This window comes from Oncorhynchus kisutch, unplaced genomic scaffold (genome assembly GCF_002021735.2).
Source record: "Oncorhynchus kisutch isolate 150728-3 unplaced genomic scaffold, Okis_V2 Okis04b-Okis11a_hom, whole genome shotgun sequence".
Taxonomy (NCBI): Eukaryota; Metazoa; Chordata; class Actinopteri; order Salmoniformes; family Salmonidae; genus Oncorhynchus; species Oncorhynchus kisutch.
In genome coordinates this window covers 3,699,526-3,724,525 of record NW_022261981.1, presented here as the reverse complement: position 1 = coordinate 3,724,525, position 25,000 = coordinate 3,699,526, and the positions used below count along the sequence as shown (strand labels likewise).

Genomic DNA, 25,000 nt, shown 5'->3' with positions numbered 1-25,000 from the left:
TGGTTCTGTGGTGCAGACATTCTGGCCTATTGATTGTGGTGAGAGTTTATCAGTCTCTGAGATATGTAGGGCATCACTGTCTGAGGTGCAGACCAGGGGCGCGTTCCAGGGGGTCCTTACTGCAGTCACGCTGCACTGCTGATCAGATTTCAAGATCCACATTGATATGAAAACCCTACCAGGAAGCAGTCACACTGCACATATCAGAAGACCACAATGTTTGAAGTTCTAGTCTTTTCTCAGCTATACGAACAGCTATTGGTAGAGCAGGGTACTAACAGCTGTTGGTAGAGCCTGGTACTAACAGCTGTTGGTAGAGCCTGGTACTAACAGCTGTTGGTAGAGCCTGGTACTAACAGCTGTTGGTAGAGCCTGGTACTAACAGCTGTTGGTAGAGCAGGGTACTAACAGCTGTTGGTAGAGCCTGGTACTAACAGCTGTTGGTAGAGCCTGGTACTAACAGCTGTTGGTAGAGCCTGGTACTAACAGCTGTTGGTAGAGCCTGGTACTAACAGCTGTTGGTAGAGCCTGGTACTAACAGCTGTTGGTAGAGCAGGGTACTAACAGCTGTTGGTAGAGCCTGGTACTAACAGCTGTTGGTAGAGCCTGGTACTAACAGCTGTTGGTAGAGCCTGGTACTAACAGCTGTTGGTAGAGCCTGGTACTAACAGCTGTTGGTAGAGCCTGGTACTAACAGCTGTTGGTAGAGCAGGGTACTAACAGCTGTTGGTAGAGCCTGGTACTAACAGCTGTTGGTAGAGCAGGGTACTAACAGCTGTTGGTAGAGCAGGGTACTAACAGCTGTTGGTAGAGCCTGGTACTAACAGCTGTTGGTAGAGCCTGGTACTAACAGCTGTTGGTAGAGCCTGGTACTAACAGCTGTTGGTAGAGCCTGGTACTAACAGCTGTTGGTAGAGAAGGGTACTAACAGCTGTTGGTAGAGCAGGGTACTAACAGCTGTTGGTAGAGCCTGGTACTAACAGCTGTTGGTAGAGCCTGGTACTAACAGCTGTTGGTAGAGCCTGGTACTAACAGCTGTTGGTAGAGCAGGGTACTAACAGCTGTTGGTAGAGCAGGGTACGAACAGCTATTGGTAGAGCCTGGTACTAACAGCTGTTGGTAGAGCAGGGTACTAACAGCTGTTGGTAGAGCCTGGTACTAACAGCTGTTGGTAGAGCAGGGTACTAACAGCTGTTGGTAGAGCAGGGTACTAACAGCTGTTGGTAGAGCCTGGTACTAACAGCTGTTGGTAGAGCCTGGTACTAACAGCTGTTGGTAGAGCAGGGTACTAACAGCTGTTGGAAGAGCCTGGTACTAACAGCTGTTGGTAGAGCAGGGTACTAACAGCTGTTGGTAGAGCAGGGTACTAACAGCTGTTGGTAGAGCCTGGTACTAACAGCTGTTGGTAGAGCAGGGTACTAACAGCTGTTGGTAGAGCAGGGTACTAACAGCTGTTGGTAGAGCAGGGTACTAACAGCTGTTGGTAGAGCCTGGTACTAACAGCTGTTGGTAGAGCCTGGTACTAACAGCTGTTGGTAGAGCAGGGTACTAACAGCTGTTGGTAGAGCAGGGTACTAACAGCTGTTGGTAGAGCAGGGTACTAACAGCTGTTGGTAGAGCAGGGTACTAACAGCTGTTGGTAGAGCAGGGTACTAACAGCTGTTGGTAGAGCCTGGTACTAACAGCTGTTGGAAGAGCCTGGTACTAACAGCTGTGAGGTGCTACATTATATAAAAGAGTGGTCCTGTATGTATGACTCAGTTGGTAGAGGATGGCGATTGAAACGCTAGGATTGTGGGTTCGATTCCCGGGACATATACAGAAAATGTATACACACATGACTAAGTGGCTTTGGACAAACGTGTCTGCTAAGTGGTGTATATATATACAGTATATTAATATATTACCTGTCTTTGAGGTGCTTGGCCTTGACCTGGGTCATCTGTCCACTAGAGAAGTCAAACACCTCCTCACTGAGCAGCTTGAGGATGATCATGTTGTTCTGACAGAGGCTCTCGCTGGTGCGGCTGGCTCCCACGATGTCACTGATGAACGTGGGCCAGTGCTTGGGCCACTCCTGCTTCAGGATCTGGAGGGAAAGGAGGAGAGGTTTACACACACATTAATATAAACAATCAGTCATACATGCAAACACCCACTAGCGGATGCATGCCAACACACACACACAATACAGACATACCGTAGGCACACACACACACACACACACACACACACACACACACACACACACACACACACACACACACACAATACAGACATACCCTAGACACACACACACACACACACACACACAATACAGACATACCGTAGGTACACACACACACACACACACACAATACAGACATACCGTAGGTACACACACACACACACACACACACACACACACACACACACACACACACACACACACACACACACACACACACACACACACACACACACACACACACACACACACACACACACACACACACACACAATACAGACATACCGTAGGTACACACACACACACACACACACAATACAGACATACCGTAGGTACACACACACACACACACAATACAGACATACCGTAGGCACACACACACACACACACACACACACACACACACAATACAGACATACCGTAGGTACACACACACACACACACACACAATACAGACATACTGTAGGTACACACACACACAATACAGACACACACACACACACACACACACACACACACACACACACACACACACACACACACACACACACACACACACACACACACACACACACACACACACACACACACACAATACAGACATACTGTAGGTACACACACACACACACACACACACACACACACACACACACACACACACACACACACACAATACAGACATACTGTAGGTACACACACACACACAATACAGACATACTGTAGGTACACACACACACACACAATACAGACATACTGTAGGTACACACACACACACAATACAGACATACTGTAGGTACACACACACATACATACACACACACAGACAGATTTAGTACTGTAGATATGTGGTAGTGGTGGAGTAGGGTCCTGAGGACACACAGTGTGTTGTAGATATGTGGTAGTGGTGGAGTAGGGTCCTGAGGACACACAGTGTGTTGTAGATATGTGGTAGTGGTGGAGTAGGGTCCTGAGCACACACAGTGTGTTGTAGATATGTGGTAGTGGTGGAGTAGGGGCCTGAGGGCACACAGTGTGTTGTAGATGTGTGGTAGTGGTGGAGTAGGGGCCTGAGGACACACAGTGTGTTGTAGATGTGTGGTAGTGGTGGAGTAGGGGCCTGAGGACACACAGTGTGTTGTAGATATGTGGTAGTGGTGGAGTAGGGGCCTGAGGGCACACAGTGTGTTGTAGATATGTGGTAGTGGTGGAGTAAGGTCCTGAGGACACACAGTGTGTTGTAGATATGTGGTGGAGTAGGGGCCTGAGGACACACAGTGTGTTGTAGATATGTAGTAGTGGTGGAGTAGGGTCCTGAGGACACACAGTGTGTTGTAGATATGTGGTAGTGGTGGAGTAAGGTCCTGAGGACACACAGTGTGTTGTAGATATGTGGTAGTGGTGGAGTAGGGGCCTGAGGACACACAGTGTGTTGTAGATGTGTGGTAGTGGTGGAGTAGGGGCCTGAGGACACACAGTGTGTTGTAGATATGTGGTAGTGGTGGAGTAAGGTCCTGAGGACACACAGTGTGTTGTGAAATCTGTGAATGTATTGTTTTTAAAATGGTATAAACTGCCTTCATTTATCTGGACCCCAGGAAGAGGATCCATAATAAACACAAACCCCTTTCTGAAGGCTCTGTACGCTAGCTTGCTGTGCTAAAGCCTATAGCCATTATTAGTTCTGGGAGCTAATGCTGTTCTCAGGGAAGGTTACTCATTCCTTAATAAGTGTGTGATTCACCAAACTACCACCCTTACACACACACACCCTTACTTACACACCCCCTTATACACCCCCCTCATATACACACACCCCCTCGCACACACACACTCCCTCACACACACACACCCCTCACACACACACACCCCCTCACACACACACACCCCCTCAACACACACACACCCCCTCACACACACACACCCCCTCACACACACACACCCCCTCACACACCCCCTCACACACCCCTCACACACCCCCTCACACACCCCTCACACACCCCTCACACCTGTCAGAACAGTCAGTAGATGCTGAGACACTCTGACCTGGTTGGTCTCTTCAGGACAAAACAACATCAGCTGATGCAGGCACACTGACTCACACTCAATAAAACAGAGACTCATGCAGCTACAGTCAGCTGTACACACACATGATACACACGTATGAATAAACACACACACAGTTACACACACAGATTGGAGGACTCTTGCCCAGATGAAGCTGAGCAGCACACCTGAGTCCTAGTTATAAAGAGAGCATCCTAGTTCATTCACAGACAGGAGAACAGCAATGTTAGTAGGTACACACACACTCACTCGCTCACGCACACGCGTGTGCACACATACACACACTCACTGACTCACTCACTCACTGACTCACTCACTGTCTCACTCACTCACTGTCTCGCTCACTCACTCACTGTCTCACTCACGGTCTCACTCACTCACTGTCTCACTCACTCACTGTCTCACTCACTCACTGTCTCACTCACTCACTGTCTCACTCACTCACTGTCTCACTCACTCACTGTCACACTCACTCACTGTCTCACTCACTCACTGTCTCACTCACTGTCTCACTCACTCACTGTCACACTCACTCACTGTCTCACTCACTCACTGTCTCACTCACTCACTGTCTCACTCACTCAGTCTCACTCACTCACTGTCTCACTCACTCACTGTCTCACTCACTCACTGTCTCACTCGCTCACTGTCCCACTCGCTCACTGTCTCCCTCGCTCACTGTCTCCCTCGCTCACTGTCTCCCTCGCTCACTGTCTCCCTCGCTCACTGTCTCCCTCGCTCACTGTCTCCCTCGCTCACTGTCTCCCTCGCTCACTGTCTCCCTCGCTCACTGTCTCCCTCACTCACTGTCTCACTCACTCACTCACTGTCTCCCTCACTCACTCACTGTCTCCCTCACTCACTGTCTCCCTCACTCACTGTCTCCCTCACTCACTGTCTCCCTCGCTCACTGTCTCACTCGCTCACTGTCTCACTCGCTCACTGTCTCACTCGCTCACTGTCTCACTCGCTCACTGTCTCCACTCGCTCACTGTCTCACTCGCTCACTGTCTCACTCGCTCACTGTCTCACTCGCTCACTGTCTCACTCGCTCACTGTCTCACTCACTCACTCACTCACTCACTGTCTCACTCACTGACTCACTGTCTCACTGTCTCACTCACTCACTGACTCACTCACTCACTCCCTTACCTGAACAAGGATCATGTTCAGCTTTCCAATGTACACTTTCTCTTTCTGAAAAGATAAATGAGAGCGGTGTCAACATGCTGTTATCATCCCGGTAACAATTACCAGCTCCATCTGACAGGGGAGTTTATCCTCATATTATTAACATGACATGTCTCAGCCCCTCACCTCGACCATTGTAGCGTCCGACGACGTCTTGATAATTAGTCCAACAACATACTTTTTAATACCTGCAGAGACAAGCAGAAACAACAGGATCAGATCAGAGACCAGCAGAAACAACAGGATCAGATCAGAGACCAGTAGAAACAACAGGATCAGATCAGAGACCAGTAGAAACAACAGGATCAGATCAGAGACCAGTAGAAACAACAGGATCAGAGACCAGCAGAAACAACAGGATCAGATCAGAGACCAGCAGAACAACAGGATCAGATCAGAGACCAGCAGAAACAACAGGATCAGATCAGAGACCAGCAGAAACAACAGGATCAGATCAGAGACCAGCAGAAACAACAGGATCAGATCAGAGACCAGCAGAAACAACAGGATCAGATCAGAGACCAGCAGAAAACAACAGGATCAGATCAGAGACCAGCAGAAACAACAGGATCAGATCAGAGACCAGCAGAAACAACAGGATCAGATCAGGGACCAGCAGAAACAACAGGATCAGAGACCAGCAGAAACAACAGGATCAGAGACCAGTAGAAACAACAGGATCAGAGACCAGCAGAAACAACAGGATCAGATCAGAGACCAGTAGAAACAACAGGATCATATCAGAGACCAGCAGAAACAACAGGATCAGAGACCAGCAGAAACAACAGGATCAGATCAGAGACCAGTAGAAACAACAGGATCAGATCAGAGACCAGTAGAAACAACAGGATCAGATCAGAGACAAGCAGAAACAACAGGATCAGATCAGAGACCAGTAGAAACAACAGGATCAGAGACCAGCAGAAACAACAGGATCAGATCAGAGACCAGCAGAAACAACAGGATCAGATCAGAGACAAGCAGAAACAACAGGATCAGATCAGAGACCAGTAGAAACAACAGGATCAGATCAGAGACCAGCAGAAAACAACAGGATCAGATCAGAGACCAGTAGAAACAACAGGATCAGATCAGAGACCAGCAGAAACAACAGGATCAGATCAGAGACCAGTAGAAACAACAGGATCAGAGACCAGCAGAAACAACAGGATCAGATCAGAGACCAGTAGAAACAACAGGATCAGATCAGAGACCAGCAGAAACAACAGGATCAGAGACCAGCAGAAACAACAGGATCAGATCAGAGACCAGTAGAAACAACAGGATCAGATCAGAGACCAGCAGAAACAACAGGATCAGATCAGAGACAAGCAGAAACAACAGGATCAGATCAGAGACCAGTAGAAACAACAGGATCAGAGACCAGCAGAAACAACAGGATCAGATCAGAGACAAGCAGAAACAACAGGATCAGATCAGAGACCAGCGGAAACAACAGGATCGGATCAGAGACCAGCAGAAACAACAGGATCGGATCAGAGACCAGCAGAAACAACAGGATCAGATCAGAGACCAGCAGAAACAGGATCAGATCAGAGACCAGCAGAAACAACAGGATCAGAGACCAGCAGAAACAACAGGATCAGAGACCAGCAGAAACAACAGGATCAGAGACCAGCAGAAACAACAGGATCAGATCAGAGACCAGCAGAAATAACAGGATCAGAGACCAGCAGAAACAACAGGATCAGATCAGAGACCAGCAGAAACAACAGGATCAGAGACCAGCAGAAACAACAGGATCAGAGACCAGCAGAAACAACAGGATCAGAGACCCGCAGAAAACAACAGGATCAGATCAGAGACCAGCAGAAACAACAGGATCAGATCAGAGACCAGCTTGAAACAACAGGATCAGATCAGAGACCAGCAGAAACAGCAGGATCAGATCAGAGACAAGCAGAAACAACAGGATCAGATCAGAGACCAGCAGACACAACAGGATCAGATCAGAGACCAGCAGAAACAACAGGATCAGATCAGAGACCAGCAGAAACAACAGGATCAGATCAGTGACCAGCAGAAGAAACAACAGGATCAGAGACCAGCAGAAACAACAGGATCAGATCAGAGACCAGCAGAAACAACAGGATCAGATCAGAGACCAGCAGAAACAACAGGATCAGGTCAGAGACCAGCAGAAACAACAGGATCAGATCAGAGACCAGCAGAAACAACAGGATCAGATCAGAGACCAGCGGAAACAACAGGATCGGATCAGAGACCAGCAGAAACAACAGGATCGGATCAGAGACCAGCAGAAACAACAGGATCAGATCAGAGACCAGCAGAAACAACAGGATCAGATCAGAGACCAGCAGAAACAACAGGATCAGATCAGAGACCAGCAGAAACAACAGGATCAGATCAGAGACCAGCAGAAACAACAGGATCAGATCAGAGACCAGCAGAAACAACAGGATCAGATCAGAGACCAGCAGAAACAACAGGATCAGATCAGAGACCAGCAGAAACAACAGGATCAGATCAGAGACCAGCAGAAACAACAGGATCAGATCAGGGACCAGCAGAAACAACAGGATCAGAGACCAGCAGAAACAACAGGATCAGATCAGAGACCAGTAGAAACAACAGGATCAGAGACCAGCAGAAACAACAGGATCAGATCAGAGACCAGTAGAAACAACAGGATCATATCAGAGACCAGCAGAAACAACAGGATCAGAGACCAGCAGAAACAACAGGATCAGATCAGAGACCAGTAGAAACAACAGGATCAGATCAGAGACCAGTAGAAACAACAGGATCAGATCAGAGACAAGCAGAAACAACAGGATCAGATCAGAGACCAGTAGAAACAACAGGATCAGAGACCAGCAGAAACAACAGGATCAGATCAGAGACCAGCAGAAACAACAGGATCAGATCAGAGACAAGCAGAAACAACAGGATCAGATCAGAGACCAGTAGAAACACAGGATCAGATCAGAGACCAGCAGAAACAACAGGATCAGATCAGAGACCAGTAGAAACAACAGGATCAGATCAGAGACCAGCAGAAACAACAGGATCAGATCAGAGACCAGTAGAAACAACAGGATCAGAGACCAGCAGAAACAACAGGATCAGATCAGAGACCAGTAGAAACAACAGGATCAGATCAGAGACCAGCAGAAACAACAGGATCAGAGACCAGCAGAAACAACAGGATCAGATCAGAGACCAGTAGAAACAACAGGATCAGATCAGAGACCAGCAGAAACAACAGGATCAGATCAGAGACAAGCAGAAACAACAGGATCAGATCAGAGACCAGTAGAAACAACAGGATCAGAGACCAGCAGAAACAACAGGATCAGATCAGAGACAAGCAGAAACAACAGGATCAGATCAGAGACCAGCGGAAACAACAGGATCGGATCAGAGACCAGCAGAAACAACAGGATCGGATCAGAGACCAGCAGAAACAACAGGATCAGATCAGAGACCAGCAGAAACAGGATCAGATCAGAGACCAGCAGAAACAACAGGATCAGAGACCAGCAGAAACAACAGGATCAGAGACCAGCAGAAACAACAGGATCAGAGACCAGCAGAAACAAACAGGATCAGATCAGAGACCAGCAGAAATAACAGGATCAGAGACCAGCAGAAACAACAGGATCAGATCAGAGACCAGCAGAAACAACAGGATCAGAGACCAGCAGAAACAAACAGGATCAGAGACCAGCAGAAACAACAGGATCAGAGACCCGCAGAAACAACAGGATCAGATCAGAGACCAGCAGAAACAACAGGATCAGATCAGAGACCAGCTTGAAACAACAGGATCAGATCAGAGACCAGCAGAAACAGCAGGATCAGATCAGAGACAAGCAGAAACAACAGGATCAGATCAGAGACCAGCAGACACAACAGGATCAGATCAGAGACCAGCAGAAACAACAGGATCAGATCAGAGACCAGCAGAAACAACAGGATCAGATCAGTGGCCAGCAGAAACAACAGGATCAGAGACCAGCAGAAACAACAGGATCAGATCAGAGACCAGCAGAAACAACAGGATCAGATCAGAGACCAGCAGAAACAACAGGATCAGGTCAGAGACCAGCAGAAACAACAGGATCAGATCAGAGACCAGCAGAAACAACAGGATCAGATCAGAGACCAGCGGAAACAACAGGATCGATCAGAGACCAGCAGAAACAACAGGATCGGATCAGAGACCAGCAGAAACAACAGGATCAGATCAGAGACCAGCAGAAACAACAGGATCAGATCAGAGACCAGTAGAAACAACAGGATCAGATCAGAGACCAGCAGAAACAACAGGATCAGATCAGAGACCAGCAGAAACAACAGGATCAGATCAGAGACCAGCAGAAACAACTGGATCAGATCAGAGACCAGCAGAAACAACAGGATCAGATCAGAGACCAGCAGAAACAACAGGATCAGATCAGAGACCAGCAGAAACAACAGGATCAGAGACCAGCAGAAACAACAGGATCAGAGACCAGCAGAAACAACAGGATCAGATCAGAGACCAGCAGAAACAACAGGATCAGATCAGAGACCAGCAGAAACAACAGGATCAGGTCAGAGACCAGCGGAAACAACAGGATCAGATCAGAGACCAGCAGAAACAACAGGATCAGATCAGAGACCAGCGGAAACAACAGGATCGGATCAGAGACCAGCAGAAACAACAGGATCGGATCAGAGACCAGCAGAAACAACAGGATCAGATCAGAGACCAGCAGAAACAACAGGATCAGATCAGAGACCAGTAGAAACAACAGGATCAGATCAGAGACCAGCAGAAACAACAGGATCAGATCAGAGACCAGTAGAAACAACAGGATCAGATCAGAGACCAGCAGAAACAACAGGATCAGAGACCAGCAGAAACAACAGGATCAGATCAGAGACCAGTAGAAACAACAGGATCAGATCAGAGACCAGCAGAAACAACAGGATCAGATCAGAGACAAGCAGAAACAACAGGATCAGATCAGAGACCAGTAGAAACAACAGGATCAGAGACCAGCAGAAACAACAGGATCAGATCAGAGACAAGCAGAAACAACAGGATCAGATCAGAGACCAGCGGAAACAACAGGATCGGATCAGAGACCAGCGGAAACAACAGGATCGGATCAGAGACCAGCAGAAACAACAGGATCAGATCAGAGACCAGCAGAAACAGGATCAGATCAGAGACCAGCAGAAACAACAGGATCAGAGACCAGCAGAAACAACAGGATCAGAGACCAGCAGAAACAACAGGATCAGAGACCAGCAGAAACAACAGGATCAGATCAGAGACCAGCAGAAATAACAGGATCAGAGACCAGCAGAAACAACAGGATCAGATCAGAGACCAGCAGAAACAACAGGATCAGAGACCAGCAGAAACAACAGGATCAGAGACCAGCAGAAACAACAGGATCAGAGACCCGCAGAAACAACAGGATCAGATCAGAGACCAGCAGAAACAACAGGATCAGATCAGAGACCAGCTTGAAACAACAGGATCAGATCAGAGACCAGCAGAAACAGCAGGATCAGATCAGAGACAAGCAGAAACAACAGGATCAGATCAGAGACCAGCAGACACAACAGGATCAGATCAGAGACCAGCAGAAACAACAGGATCAGATCAGAGACCAGCAGAAACAACAGGATCAGATCAGTGGCCAGCAGAAACAACAGGATCAGAGACCAGCAGAAACAACAGGATCAGATCAGAGACCAGCAGAAACAACAGGATCAGATCAGAGACCAGCAGAAACAACAGGATCAGGTCAGAGACCAGCAGAAACAACAGGATCAGATCAGAGACCAGCAGAAACAACAGGATCAGATCAGAGACCAGCGGAAACAACAGGATCGGATCAGAGACCAGCAGAAACAACAGGATCGGATCAGAGACCAGCAGAAACAACAGGATCAGATCAGAGACCAGCAGAAACAACAGGATCAGATCAGAGACCAGTAGAAACAACAGGATCAGATCAGAGACCAGCATAAACAACAGGATCAGATCAGAGACCAGCAGAAACAACAGGATCAGATCAGAGACCAGCAGAAACAACTGGATCAGATCAGAGACCAGCAGAAACAACAGGATCAGATCAGAGACCAGCAGAAACAACAGGATCAGATCAGAGACCAGCAGAAACAACAGGATCAGAGACCAGCAGAAACAACAGGATCAGAGACCAGCAGAAACAACAGGATCAGATCAGAGACCAGCAGAAACAACAGGATCAGATCAGAGACCAGCAGAAACAACAGGATCAGGTCAGAGACCAGCGGAAACAACAGGATCAGATCAGAGACCAGCAGAAACAACAGGATCAGATCAGAGACCAGCGGAAACAACAGGATCGGATCAGAGACCAGCAGAAACAACAGGATCGGATCAGAGACCAGCAGAAACAACAGGATCAGATCAGAGACCAGCAGAAACAACAGGATCAGATCAGAGACCAGTAGAAACAACAGGATCAGATCAGAGACCAGCAGAAACAACAGGATCAGATCAGAGACCAGCAGAAACAACAGGATCAGATCAGAGACCAGCAGAAACAACAGGATCAGATCAGAGACCAGCAGAAACAACAGGATCAGATCAGAGACCAGCAGAAACAACAGGATCAGATCAGAGACCAGCAGAAACAACAGGATCGGATCAGAGACCAGCGGAATTTAATTAAAATAAAAATAAAAATATATATATATATATTTTAACCTTTCTTTTACTAGGCAAGTCAGTTAAGAACAAATTCTTATTTTCAATGACGGCCTAGGAACAGTGGGTTAACTGCCTGTTCAGGGGCAGAACGACAGATTTGTACCTTGTCAGCGCGGGGATTCGAACTTGCAACCTTTCGGTTACTGGTCCAACACTCTAACCACTAGGCCAGCCTGCCGTCCCTACACTCTAACCACTAGGCTACCCTGCCGTCCCTACACTCTAACCACTAGGCTACCCTGCCGTCCCTACACTCTAACCACTAGGCTACCCTGCCGCCCCAGAAACAACAGGATCAGATCAGATCACCAGAGCGTACAGAGCACAGGTTTGTACACAACACTTCCTTACAGAGCAGGTAACAACATAATCAGTGACCCAGAACACAGTGCTGCTTCACAAGGTGTGAATCTAGAATCTACTGGACCAACAGCTGGGCATTGGCTGATACACATATCTGCTTTAGTGGAACCCAGTGAGCAAGCAGAGCATTGATAGGTGTCTGCTGCTTGCTGTCATGCATACTGTTACTGTGTAATGTAGCTAGCTGCTGAACTGAACTGACACTGGCTGATTTTAAACAAGCTGCACACAGACCACCTACTAGTCTGTACAGCGGCATTATTATTAACCCTTAGTTGACCAGCTACGTTGATGAGAACACATTGTCTTTTACAGAAACGACCTGGAGAAGAGTTACAGGGGAGAGGGGATGAACGAGCCAATTGGAAGCTGGGGATGATTAGGTGGCTATGATGGTATGAGGACCGGATTGGTTACTTAGTTGGGGGGGTGGATCATTGGTCCAAACCGTTGTAAAACAGAAAATGTTTTGCAGCGAAAACAAGACTTTCTATTGGACAAATTCGGGGGGGGGGGGGGTCCTCCCCGGTTCTGTTTGGTTCCAAGTCCCTCCCCAGTTCTGTTTGGTTCCAAGTCCCTCCCCAGTTCTGTTTGGTTCCAAGTCCCTCCCCAGTTCTGTTTGGTTCCAAGTCCCTCCCCAGTTCTGTTTGGTTCCAAGTCCCTCCCTAGTTCTGTTTGGTTCCAAGTCCCTCCCCAGTTCTGTTTGATTCCAAGTCCCTCCCCAGTTCTGTTTGGTTCCAAGCACCCTAACTCTCACCATAGTGCCATGACAGTAACTGAGTAGAAATACAGAAGAGTGGAGAAATTCAACAACGGGGGTGTCCAGGTCGTCTTCGTAGCAGTCAAGCTTCATCAGATCTCACAACACCAGAGGGGTATCCTACGAAGCCAGCTACATCTACTCTGGGTTTTCTAAAGCTAACCAGCTTCAGGTAGTTTACATAACTTCACAGCAGTTAGGAAAGCTAAGGCTAGCTTTTTCAAATATATATTTTTTTTATCCTGTAGCACAAACTCAAAAAAGTTCTGGGACACTGTAAAGTCCATGGAGAATAAGAGCAGCTCCTCCCAGCTGCCCACTGCACTGACGCTAGGTAACACTATCACCACCGATAAATCCATGATAATTGAGAATTTCAATAAGCATTTTTCTACGGCTGGCCATGCATTCCACCTGGCTACCCATACCCTGGTCAACAGCACTGCACCCCCCACAGCAACTCGCCCAAGCCTCCACCATTTCTCCTTCTCCCAAATCCATTCAGCTGATGTTCTGAAAGAGCTGCAAAATCTGGACCCCTACAAATCAGCCGGGCTAGACAATCTGGACCCTCTCTTTTTAAAATTATCTCCCGAAATTGTTGCAACCCTTATTACTAGCCTGTTCAACCTCTCAGCATCGTCTGAGATCCCCAAAGATTGGAAAGCTGCCGCGGTCATCCCCCTCTTCAAAGGGGGAGATACTCTAGACCCAAACTGCTACAGACCTATATCTATTCTACCCTGCCTCCCTAAGGTCTTCGAAAGCCAAGTTAACAAACAGATCACAGACCATTTCAATCCCACCTTACCTTCTCCGCTATGCAATCTGGCTTCCGAGCTGGTCATGGGTGCACCTCAGCCACGCTCAAGGTCCTAAATAATATCATAACTGCCATCGATAAGAGACAATACTGTGCAGCCGTATTCATCGACCTGGCCAAGGCTTTCGACTCTGTCAATCACCACATTCTTATCGGCATATTCAACAGCCTTGGTTTCTCAAATGACTTCTTCACCTGGTTCCCAAACTACTTCTCAGATAGAGTTCAGTGTGTCAAATTGGAGGGCCTGTTGTCCAGACCTCTGGCAGTCTCTATGGGGGTGCCACAGGGTTCAATTCTCGGGCCGACTATCTTCTCTGTATACATCAATGATGTCGTTCTTGCTGCTGGTGATTCTCTGATCCACCTCTACAGCCTACAATTACATTCTATATGATAAACATTACAGGGCCACCCCAGTAGATTAGAACTGTTTCCTGATAAACATTACAGGGCCACACCAGTAGATTAGAACTGTTTCCTGATAAACATTACAGGGCCACACCAGTAGGTGGTAGCTGAGAACACCAGTCAGCAGAAGGAGAAGGTTGCAGAAGTTGTAGAGAAAACACATCACTACACTTTTGTTGTGCGTCGGTTTAACAACAGGACATGAAACAAAATAAACACTGTGCCTTTACAATAAAAGGCACAAAATAGCATTTGGCTGGAGCTACAGTTCAATAAACGACATTTCCTTATTTGTCAAAACATAATGTGTACAGCCCACTAGCAGTAGTAAGATGCAGGCGGTAGTATGGGCCAAGTCAGTGTCATAAATATATTCAGTAGCACAACTATAGTGAGTAGGGTAATTATAGTGAGTAGGGTAACTATAGTGAGTAGGGTAACTATAGTGAGTAGGGTAACTATAGTGAGTAGGGTAATTATAGTGAGTAGGGTAATTATAGTGAGTAGGGTAACTATAGTGAGTAGGGTAACTATAGTGAGTAGGGTAATTATAGTGAGTAGGGTAACTATAGTGAGTAGGGTAACTATAGTGAGTAGGGTAATTATAGTGAGTAGGGTAATTATAGTGAGTAGGGTAATTATAGTGAGTAGGGTAATTATAGTGAGCGGGGTAACTATAGTGAGTAGGGTAATTATAGTGAGCGGGGTAACTATAGTGAGTAACTATAGTGAGTAGGGTAATTATAGTGAGTAGGCTAATTATAGTGAGTAGGGTAACTATACTGAGTAGGGTAATTATAGTGAGTAGGGTAACTATAGTGAGTAGGGTAACTATAGTGAGTAGGGTAACTATAGTGAGTAGGGTAATTATAGTGAGTAACTATAGTGAGTAGGGTAATTATAGTGAGTGTAGGGTAACTATTGTGAGTAGGGTAACTATAGTGAGTAGGGTAACTATAGTGAGTAGGGTAACTATAGTGAGTAGGGTAACTATAGTGAGTAGGACAATTATAGTGAGTAGGGCAATTATAGTGAGTAGGGCAATTATAGTGAGTAGGGTAATTATAGTGAGTAGAGCAATTATAGTGAGTAACTATAGTGAGTAGGGTAATTATTGTGAGTAGGGTAACTAAAGTGAGTAGGGTAATTATAGTGAGTAGGGTAACTATAGTGAGTAACTATAGTGGGTAGGGTAACTATAGTGAGTAGGGTAACTATAGTGAGTAGGGTAACTATAGTGACTAGGGTAATTATAGTGAGTAGGGTAACTATAGTGAGTAGGGTAATTATAGTGAGTAGGGTAACTATAGTGAGTAACTATAGTGAGTAGGGTAATTATAGTGAGTAGGGTAATTATAGTGAGTAACTATAGTGAGCAGGGTAATTATAGTGAGTAATTATAGTGAGTATGGTCATTATAGTGAGTAGGGTAACTATAGTGAGTAGGGTAACTATAGTGAGTAGGGTAACTATAGTGAGTAGGGTAACTATAGTGAGTAGGGTCATTATAGTGAGCGGGGTAACTATAGTGAGTAAGGTAACTATAGTGAGTAGGGTAACTATAGTGAGTAGGGTAATTATAGTGAGCGGGGTAACTATAGTGAGTAGGGTAACTATAGTGAGTAGGGTAACTATAGTGAGTAGGGTAATTATAGTGAGCGGGGTAATTATAGTGAGCAGGGTAATTATAGTGAGTAGGGTAATTATAGTGAGTAACTATAGTGAGTCGGGTAACTATAGTGAGTAACTGTAGTGAGTAGGGTAACTATAGTGAGAAACTATAGTGAGTAGGGTAATTATAGTGAGTAACTATAGTGAGTAGGGTAACTATAGTGAGTAACTGTAGTGAGTAGGGTAACTATAGTGAGTAACTGTAGTGAGTAGGGTAATTATAGTGAGCAGGGTAATTATAGTGAGTGAGTCCCCTCTCCTAACACACACAGTAGGGTAATTATAGTGAGTAACTATAGTGAGTAGGGTAACTATAGTGAGTAACTGTAGTGAGTAGGGTAATTATAGTGAGCAGGGTAATTATAGTGAGTGAGTCCCCTCTCCTAACACACACACACATTCAATGTGACGGCTGTGATCACACACCATCAGGAAGTCTGACGGTCTGTGAGATCAGATAGAAAAGACCTGTTCTTTGACTTGACTCTTGTCATTTCACAGAGACACAGTTGATCCAAAGGAGACCTTCACCTGAAGTGTGCAGGATGAAAAGGAGACCTTCACCTGAAGTGTGCAGGATTTAAAGAAGACCTTCACCTGAAGTGTGCAGGATGAAAAGGAGACCTTCACCTGAAGTGTGCAGGTTGAAAAGGAGACCTTCACCTGAAGTGTGCAGGATGAAAAGGAGACCTTCACCTGAAGTGTGCAGGATGAAAAGGAGACCTTCACCTGAAGTGTGCAGGTTGAAAAGGAGACCTTCACCTGAAGTGTGCAGGATGAAAAGGAGACCTTCACCTGAAGTGTGCAGGATGAAAAGGAGACCTTCACCTGAAGTGTGCAGGATGAAAAGGAGACCTTCACCTGAAGTGTGCAGGATGAAAAGGAGACCTTCACCTGAAGTGTGCAGGATGAAAAGGAGACCTTCACCTGAAGTGTGCAGGGTGAAAAGGAGACCTTCACCTGAAGTGTGCAGGATGAAAAGGAGACAGTCTCTTGATCTTGCTTTCAACTCGATGTCATTTTGCAATTCAATTATCTCCATGTCAACTCCGACAGGTAAAACAAATACTATCTGTAATGTGTCAGACAACCTCCTCAATCTGAACGGGGAGGTTTGAAATAAATATAACAACCTCCCCTGTGTCATTTAACTCCTGAAAACACCTGTTGAATTCAGATGACAGTTTCTCCAGGAGGGGAACAGAATTCTTGCAGGAGAAAAGCATCTTTGTTTTCCTATGTTTTCCAACACTTCCTCCAGGTTGGGGAAGTGCACCAGCCTTCCATTCCTCAGCTGAAAGGCCTTGGTCTTAAAGTCAGTGACAGCGCTGATCATGTGTATCACGTCTTTGTCTTTTCCCTGAAGCTCATAGTTGGAGATGGTTCAGATTTGCTGTTTTGTCCATCATCAGACAGTCCCTCACGCTCCTCACTTCGTGACTCTAGAAATGATTTGATCTCGGGCAGCAAGTCAACCAATCGCGGCAGTACTTTCCCGCGACTCAACCACCTTACGTAAGCCTGGAGAATCAGGTCGCCGTATGCGGCATCAAACTCAACTAATAAAGATTTAAACAAGCGGTGCTGAAGTCCTTTCGCGCTAATCGAATTAACAATCATAACGGCAAGTGTCATGACATGAGACGAGTCCACAGCTTTACTAGCTAGTGCTTTTTCAACAATGTGTGAAACTGTGTGAATTGTTGAAAAACTCTGGGAAATCGGGATCACGACGGCACAGTGCAACGAACCCCGAATGCAGCCCACGCATTTCTGGTGTCCCGTCTGTAGTGATCGCTGTTATCATGCACATAACGTTTAAACTCATTGTTTAAACGGGCTGCCCCCAGGTGGTAAGAGTAGGCAACAACACGTCTGCCACGCTGATCCTCAACACTGGGGCCCCTATCATGGTCCAAACACAACAAGACAGTCATGGACAAAATCGTTTGCCCCTCAGGAGACTGAAAAGAGTTGGCATGGGTCTCCACATCCTTAAAACGTTCTACAGCTGCACCATCGAGAGCATCCTGACTGGTTGCATCACTGCCTGGTATGACAACTGCTCGGCCTCCGATCGCAAGGCGCTACAGAGGGTAGTGTGTATGGCCCAGTACATCACTGGGGCCAAGCTTCATGCCATCCAGGACCTATATAATAGGCAGTGTCAGAGGAAAGCCCATAAAATTATCAGAGACTCCAGTCAACAAGACATAGACAGTTTTCTCTGCTACCACATGGCAAGCGGTACCGGAGCGCCAAGTCTAGGACCAAAAGTCTCCTTAACAGCTTCTACCCCCCAAGCCATAGTTGGCTACATTCTTTCTTTGACAAACATTAGAAATATGAAGGCCATGCATCGTTTTAGTAAATAATACCTTTCTTTTTCATTACAAAAGTATTTAGTGGTGTGGCTGTCAGCCAAATAAAGTTGCACTTCTGTTGTCCTCTGATGAAAAGTTATTTTCTGCCAAATGTGTTGCACTAATGTGTTTTCTGTGAAGGAAAACTATAGTTACATGTTCCTGATCCTTCTATTGAAGCCAAAAATATATATAATATATAAATATATTCAATATAAAACAGGACCCCTGTCAATACACAGCTGGACTCCTGCTTTCTCCCATTGTGCTATTTACAAACACATGACTGACTGTTCTGGGGAACTACGGTAAAGCTTCATAATGTAAAATAATGTGACAGGTGAAATGAAGAACACAACCTGCTTTATCTCCTAACCTATTCCACTGCAGGTATTTACTTAAATATTACAATTTTATTGAAAAAATTTAAAGAAATACAGTATAGACTGTATTGAAAAACCATTCGGTGGCTATTTCCAAATACCCCGATACACAGTATACCGCCCAAGTCTAATATACACACTACCTAGTGAAGAAAATGATTAAAATGTTGACGTGACCGGGATTGCACAATAAAGTCAGAGCTGTATTGGTCCCTAAATTGATCAGATCCCCTGTGTAGCTGATGCTAGATGGTTGCATCACTGCCTGGTATGGCAACTGCTCGGCCTCCGACCGCAAGGCGCTACAGAGGGTACAGAGGGTTCAGATCTCCTGTGTAGCTGATGCTAGATCTTCCACCAACATATTGAGCCTTGGCCTGTCTGTCATGGCTTCCCATCTACATGTTTTAACTAAGATTAACATGCGGGGACTTATAGACTCACACCAGTGGTCGCTGGCTTCGCTAAAAAGTTCCAGCACCAAGTCCCTTTGCAATCCCTCAACTAACAGCATGTTTAATTCTTCCCTCCTAGCTTTTCCCTTGTGTTCTGCCAGAGACAGAACCCAGCCTTTCTGCAGAACAGGACTCAGCCAAGCAGAAAATGAACCGGCGTGCTTAGAGGGGAACACGGCCCAACTTGGCAACCGCACGTCGGCCGGGTTAAGGGGGAGAGAGAGGGGGGTGGGGGGTGTCGCTGCCTCCACAATTAAGACGTCTTGAGTTGTCAAGAGCAATATTCCAAAGGACAGCTGATTCTCCCCATGGGTTCTTCTCCAACTCTTAATGAGCAAGAACATGCGTCTTAAGATACAGAGCAATGAAACTAAGACACAGATACAGTGTTCAAATTCACCTACGGTAGTGTCAACACGCATTCTAAAGTCTGATGTCCGGTTCCACCCTGTCCTCAGACACGAGGTGAGGGAATGGTTTGGTTGGCGAGCGAGGCTGAGAGGGGCGAAAGGTGATTGATTTACAACAATCTGGCCTTATTGCCCACCTGGTACAGACAGGAGAGGACTGGCCACCCCTTAGAGCCTGGTTCCTCTTTACCCAGTACAGCCAGGAGAGGACAGGTCACCCCTCAGAGCCTGGTTCCTCTCTACCCAGTACAGCCAGGAGAGGATAGGTCACCCCTCAGAGCCTGGTTCCTCTCTACCCAGTACAGCCAGGAGAGGACTGGCCACCCCTCAGAGCCTGGTTCCTCTCTAGGTTTCTTCCTTCTAGGGAGTTTTTCTCTAGACACTGTGCCACTGGGCTCCCGAGTGACACAGCGGTCTGAGACACTGCATCTCAGTGCTAGAGGCGTCACTACAGACACCCTGGTTCGAATCCAGGCTGTATCACAACCAGCCGTGATTGGAAGTCTCATAGGGCGGTGCACAATTGACCCAGCGTCGTCCGGGTTTGTCCGGTGGAGGCCATCATTGTAAATAAGAATTTGTTCTTAACTTCACTAGGGTAGGGGGCATCATTTGGAATTTTGGATGAAAAGCGTGCCCAAATTAAACTGCCTGCTACTCAGGCCCATAAGCTAGGATATTCATATAATTAGTAGATTTGGATAGAAAACACTCTAAAGTTCCCAAAACTGTTAAAATAATGTCTGTGAGTATAACAGAACTGATATGGCAGGTGAAAACCAGAGGAAAATCCAACCAGGATGTACTATTATTTTGAAAGGATGTTTTTCCATTAAAAGCCTATCCACCATACAAAGACTTAGGACCCAGTTCACGATCTCTATGGCTTCCTCAACATGTGACCAGTCTTTCGGCACGGTTTCAGGCTTTTACTCTGAAAAATGAGGGAGATACAGCACTTTCAATGAGAGGACAGTGGAAATTTCCAGACATGAACCAAGCACGTGATCGGGAGCGCGCATTTCTTGTTTACCTTTTCTATTGACGAAGCTTTTGTCCGGTTAAAATATTATTGATTATTATGACAAAAACAACCCGAGGATTGATTTTAAACATCGTTTGACATGTTTCTACTATCTTTTATTGTACTTTTTTGACTTTTCGTCTTGGTTTTGAGAGCGCTCATTGTGCCTGACAGCGGTTGCATTAAGGAGAAGTTTCTGTATTCGTATGTTTAACACTTGTATCTTTTATCAATGTTTATGATGAGTATTTCTGTTATTTGATGTGTCTCTCTGCACTTTCACTGGATGTTTGTTTGAGACATTTCTGAACATAACACACCCATTTTAAATGAGGTTTTTGGACATAAAGATTAACTTTATCGAACAAAACACACATTTATTTTATTTATTCAAAACACTCAAGTCCTGTGAGTGCCATCTGATGAAGATCATCAAAGGTTAGTGATTCATTTAATTGCTATTTCTGACTTTTATGAGCCCTCTCCTTGGCTGGAAAATGGCTGTATGGTTTTCTATGACTAGGTGCTAACCAAACATAATAATTTGGTGTGCTTTCGCCGTAAAGCCTATTTGAAATCGGACACTGTGGCTGGATTTACAAGAAGTTTATCTTTAAAATGGTGTAAAATACTTGTATGTTTGAGGAATTTTAATTATGAGATTTCTGTTGTTTTGAATTTGGAGCCCTGCAATTTCACTGGCTGTTGTCGAGGTGGGACGCCAGCGTACGAGACAGGTTAACTGACTTGCCTAGTTAAATAAAGGTTCAATTAATTAATTCTGCATTGCTTGCTCTTAGGCCGGGTAACTGTCATGCCCTTAGTGACAACTGCTGACATAAAAAGGGCTTTCTAAAAAAGAACAGGGGCAGCGAGGCTTACCTTCACACTGGTTTCTGGGTAGAATCTTCCATCTTGTTTTGATAACTGTTTCCAGAATCTGCAGAGCATAGTACTGTAATGCACAAGGAGAGAAACAGCGCTAGGTGACAGTGGTCATAGCAACGCTGAACATTAAAAACATGGTGTATATTTTGGAGCAACAGAAACAAAAGAAAAACATGAATTGAGTCAAAAAAAAAAAAGAGATTTTTTTTCAACCTTTTCAATCGGTTTGAACTACATTTCATGCAGTTTTTTTAGTAAGTAAACATTTCAATAAAAGTGCTATTTTAGTTTTGGTCTCTACGAGCCACCGTAGGGCTGAAGGCATGTAGAAGTCCTGCTGTTTCTCCCAGGACCACACCAGAAGGTGAACGACCGAGGGGAAGAACACTAATACACCTCACAACATTTGTTTCGTTCAATACTACTGTTTTATTTGGTTTTTTAAAAGTGACAGATTCTGCTTGTAATAAAGAATACTATATAAAAATAAACATATTACTATTATTACCACCCATTGTTTTTAGTTACGTCAAACCAAGTAGCCTGAGAGACATTGCAGGTTTGGTATACAAACTTAGTCTAAGCAATTGGTTTTAAAAGGTTGTCAGCAGAAAGGTGAACGTCGGCCTGTTTAGGAACCACCAGGGTAAGACTGGCGTCTTACTGCACCTAACAAACCTCTAACCTCACAACAACCAACATAATCAGGCCAAATGGCCTTATATAGTGCACTACCAGCTCTGGTTAAAAGGAGTGCACTATATAGGGAATAGGGTACCATTCTAGAAACGGTGCAATTTTCACCTTAAACTGGTGTGTCTCAAAAGAAACAGCAAGACCAGCCACAGGTTTTCATTTGTCCTATATCTATCAAATGAATTATATACTTTTATAAAGTCAAGTAAAAAATAAACTTTTAAAAACGACTTAAATGTCACAAAATACTGTATTTTATTATTTGGTCTATTGTTATTTGGATCAACAGTATTTCAACTGCAGGGATCACTGTTTCAAAAGGTAAGGTGGAGGACAGTAGGGATCACTGTTTCAAAAGGTAAGGTGGAAGACAGTAGGGATCACTGTTTCAAAAGGTAAGGTGGAGGACAGTAGGGATCACTGTTTCAAAAGGTAAGGTGGAGGACAGTAGGGATCACTGTTTCAAAAGGTAAGGTGGAGGACAGTAGGGATCACTGTTTCAAAAGGTAAGGTGGAGGACAGTAGGGATCACTGTTTCAAAAGGTAAGGTGGAGGACAGTAGGGATCACTGTTTCAAAAGGTAAGGTGGAAGACAGTAGGGATCACTGTTTCAAAAGGTAAGGTGGAGGACAGTAGGGATCACTGTTTCAAAAGGTAAGGTGGAAGACAGTAGGGATCACTGTTTCAAAAGGTAAGGTGGAAGACAGTAGGGATCACTGTTTCAAAAGGTAAGGTGGAGGACAGTAGGGATCACTGTTTCAAAAGGTAAGGTGGAAGACAGTAGGGATCACTGTTTCAAAAGGTAAGGTGGAGGACAGTAGGGATCACTGTTTCAAAAGGTAAGGTGGAGGACAGTAGGGATCACTGTTTCAAAAGGTAAGGTGGAGGACAGTAGGGATCACTGTTTCAAAAGGTAAGGTGGAGGACAGTAGGGATCACTGTTTCAAAAGGTAAGGTGGAGGACAGTAGGGATCACTGTTTCAAAAGGTAAGGTGGAGGACAGTAGGGATCACTGTTTCAAAAGGTAAGGTGGAGGACAGTAGGGATCACTGTTTCAAAAGGTAAGGTGGAGGACAGTAGGGATCACTGTTTCAAAAGGTAAGGTGGAGGACAGTAGGGATCACTGTTTCAAAAGGTAAGGTGGAAGACAGTAGGGATCACTGTTTCAAAAGGTAAGGTGGAAGACAGTAGGGATCACTGTTTCAAAAGGTAAGGTGGAGGACAGTAGGGATCACTGTTTCAAAAGGTAAGGTGGAAGACAGTAGGGATCACTGTTTCAAAAGGTAAGGTGGAGGACAGTAGGGATCACTGTTTCAAAAGGTAAGGTGGAGGACAGTAGGGATCACTGTTTCAAAAGGTAAGGTGGAAGACAGTAGGGATCACTGTTTCAAAAGGTAAGGTGGAGGACAGTAGGGATCACTGTTTCAAAAGGTAAGGTGGAAGACAGTAGGGATCACTGTTTCAAAAGGTAAGGTGGAGGACAGTAGGGATCACTGTTTCAAAAGGTAAGGTGGAGGACAGTAGGGATCACTGTTTCAAAAGGTAAGGTGGAGGACAGTAGGGATCACTGTTTCAAAAGGTAAGGTGGAGGACAGTAGGGATCACTGTTTCAAAAGGTAAGGTGGAGGACAGTAGGGATCACTGTTTCAAAAGGTAAGGTGGAGGACAGTAGGGATCACTGTTTCAAAAGGTAAGGTGGAGGACAGTAGGGATCACTGTTTCAAAAGGTAAGGTGGAAGACAGTAGGGATCACTGTTTCAAAAGGTAAGGTGGAGGACAGTAGGGATCACTGTTTCAAAAGGTAAGGTGGAGGACAGTAGGGATCCCTGTTTCAAAAGGTAAGGTGGAAGACAGTAGGGATCACTGTTTCAAAAGGTAAGGTGGAAGACAGTAGGGATCACTGTTTCAAAAGGTAAGGTGGAGGACAGTAGGGATCACTGTTTCAAAAGGTAAGGTGGAGGACAGTAGGGATCACTGTTTCAAAAGGTAAGGTGGAGGACAGCAGGGATCACTGTTTCAAAAGGTAAGGTGGAGGACAGTAGGGATCACTGTTTCAAAAGGTAAGGTGGAAGACAGTAGGGATCACTGTTTCAAAAGGTAAGGTGGAAGACAGTAGGGATCACTGTTTCAAAAGGTAAGGTGGAGGACAGTAGGGATCACTGTTTCAAAAGGTAAGGTGGAAGACAGTAGGGATCACTGTTTCAAAAGGTAAGGTGGAAGACAGTAGGGATCACTGTTTCAAAAGGTAAGGTGGAAGACAGTAGGGATCACTGTTTCAAAAGGTAAGGTGGAGGACAGTAGGGATCACTGTTTCAAAAGGTAAGGTGGAGGACAGTAGGGATCACTGTTTCAAAAGGTAAGATGGAGGACAGTAGGGATCACTGTTTCAAAAGGTAAGGTGGAGGACAGTAGGGATCACTGTTTCAAAAGGTAAGGTGGAGGACAGTAGGGATCACTGTTTCAAAAGGTAAGGTGGAAGACAGTAGGGATCACTGTTTCAAAAGGTGGAAGACAGTAGGGATCACTGTT

General features: G+C 45.5%; 1 protein-coding gene across 8 annotated transcripts in view; it reads right to left on the bottom strand.

The window, feature by feature from the left end:
* The window catches only part of LOC109876345 (exportin-1), an 87,889-nt gene that overhangs the window by 40,688 nt on the left and 22,201 nt on the right, over positions 1-25,000 (bottom strand). For all 8 annotated transcript variants that reach the window (XM_031813168.1, XM_031813161.1, XM_031813166.1 and 5 more), the window contains 4 exons: positions 21,770-21,842; positions 5,609-5,670; positions 5,444-5,488; positions 1,908-2,089 (listed from right to left, as the gene is read on the bottom strand). In XM_031813168.1, coding sequence (XP_031669028.1) covers positions 1,908-2,089; positions 5,444-5,488; positions 5,609-5,670; positions 21,770-21,842 — 362 coding nt within the window. The remainder of the gene's footprint in view (positions 1-1,907; positions 2,090-5,443; positions 5,489-5,608; positions 5,671-21,769; positions 21,843-25,000) is intronic.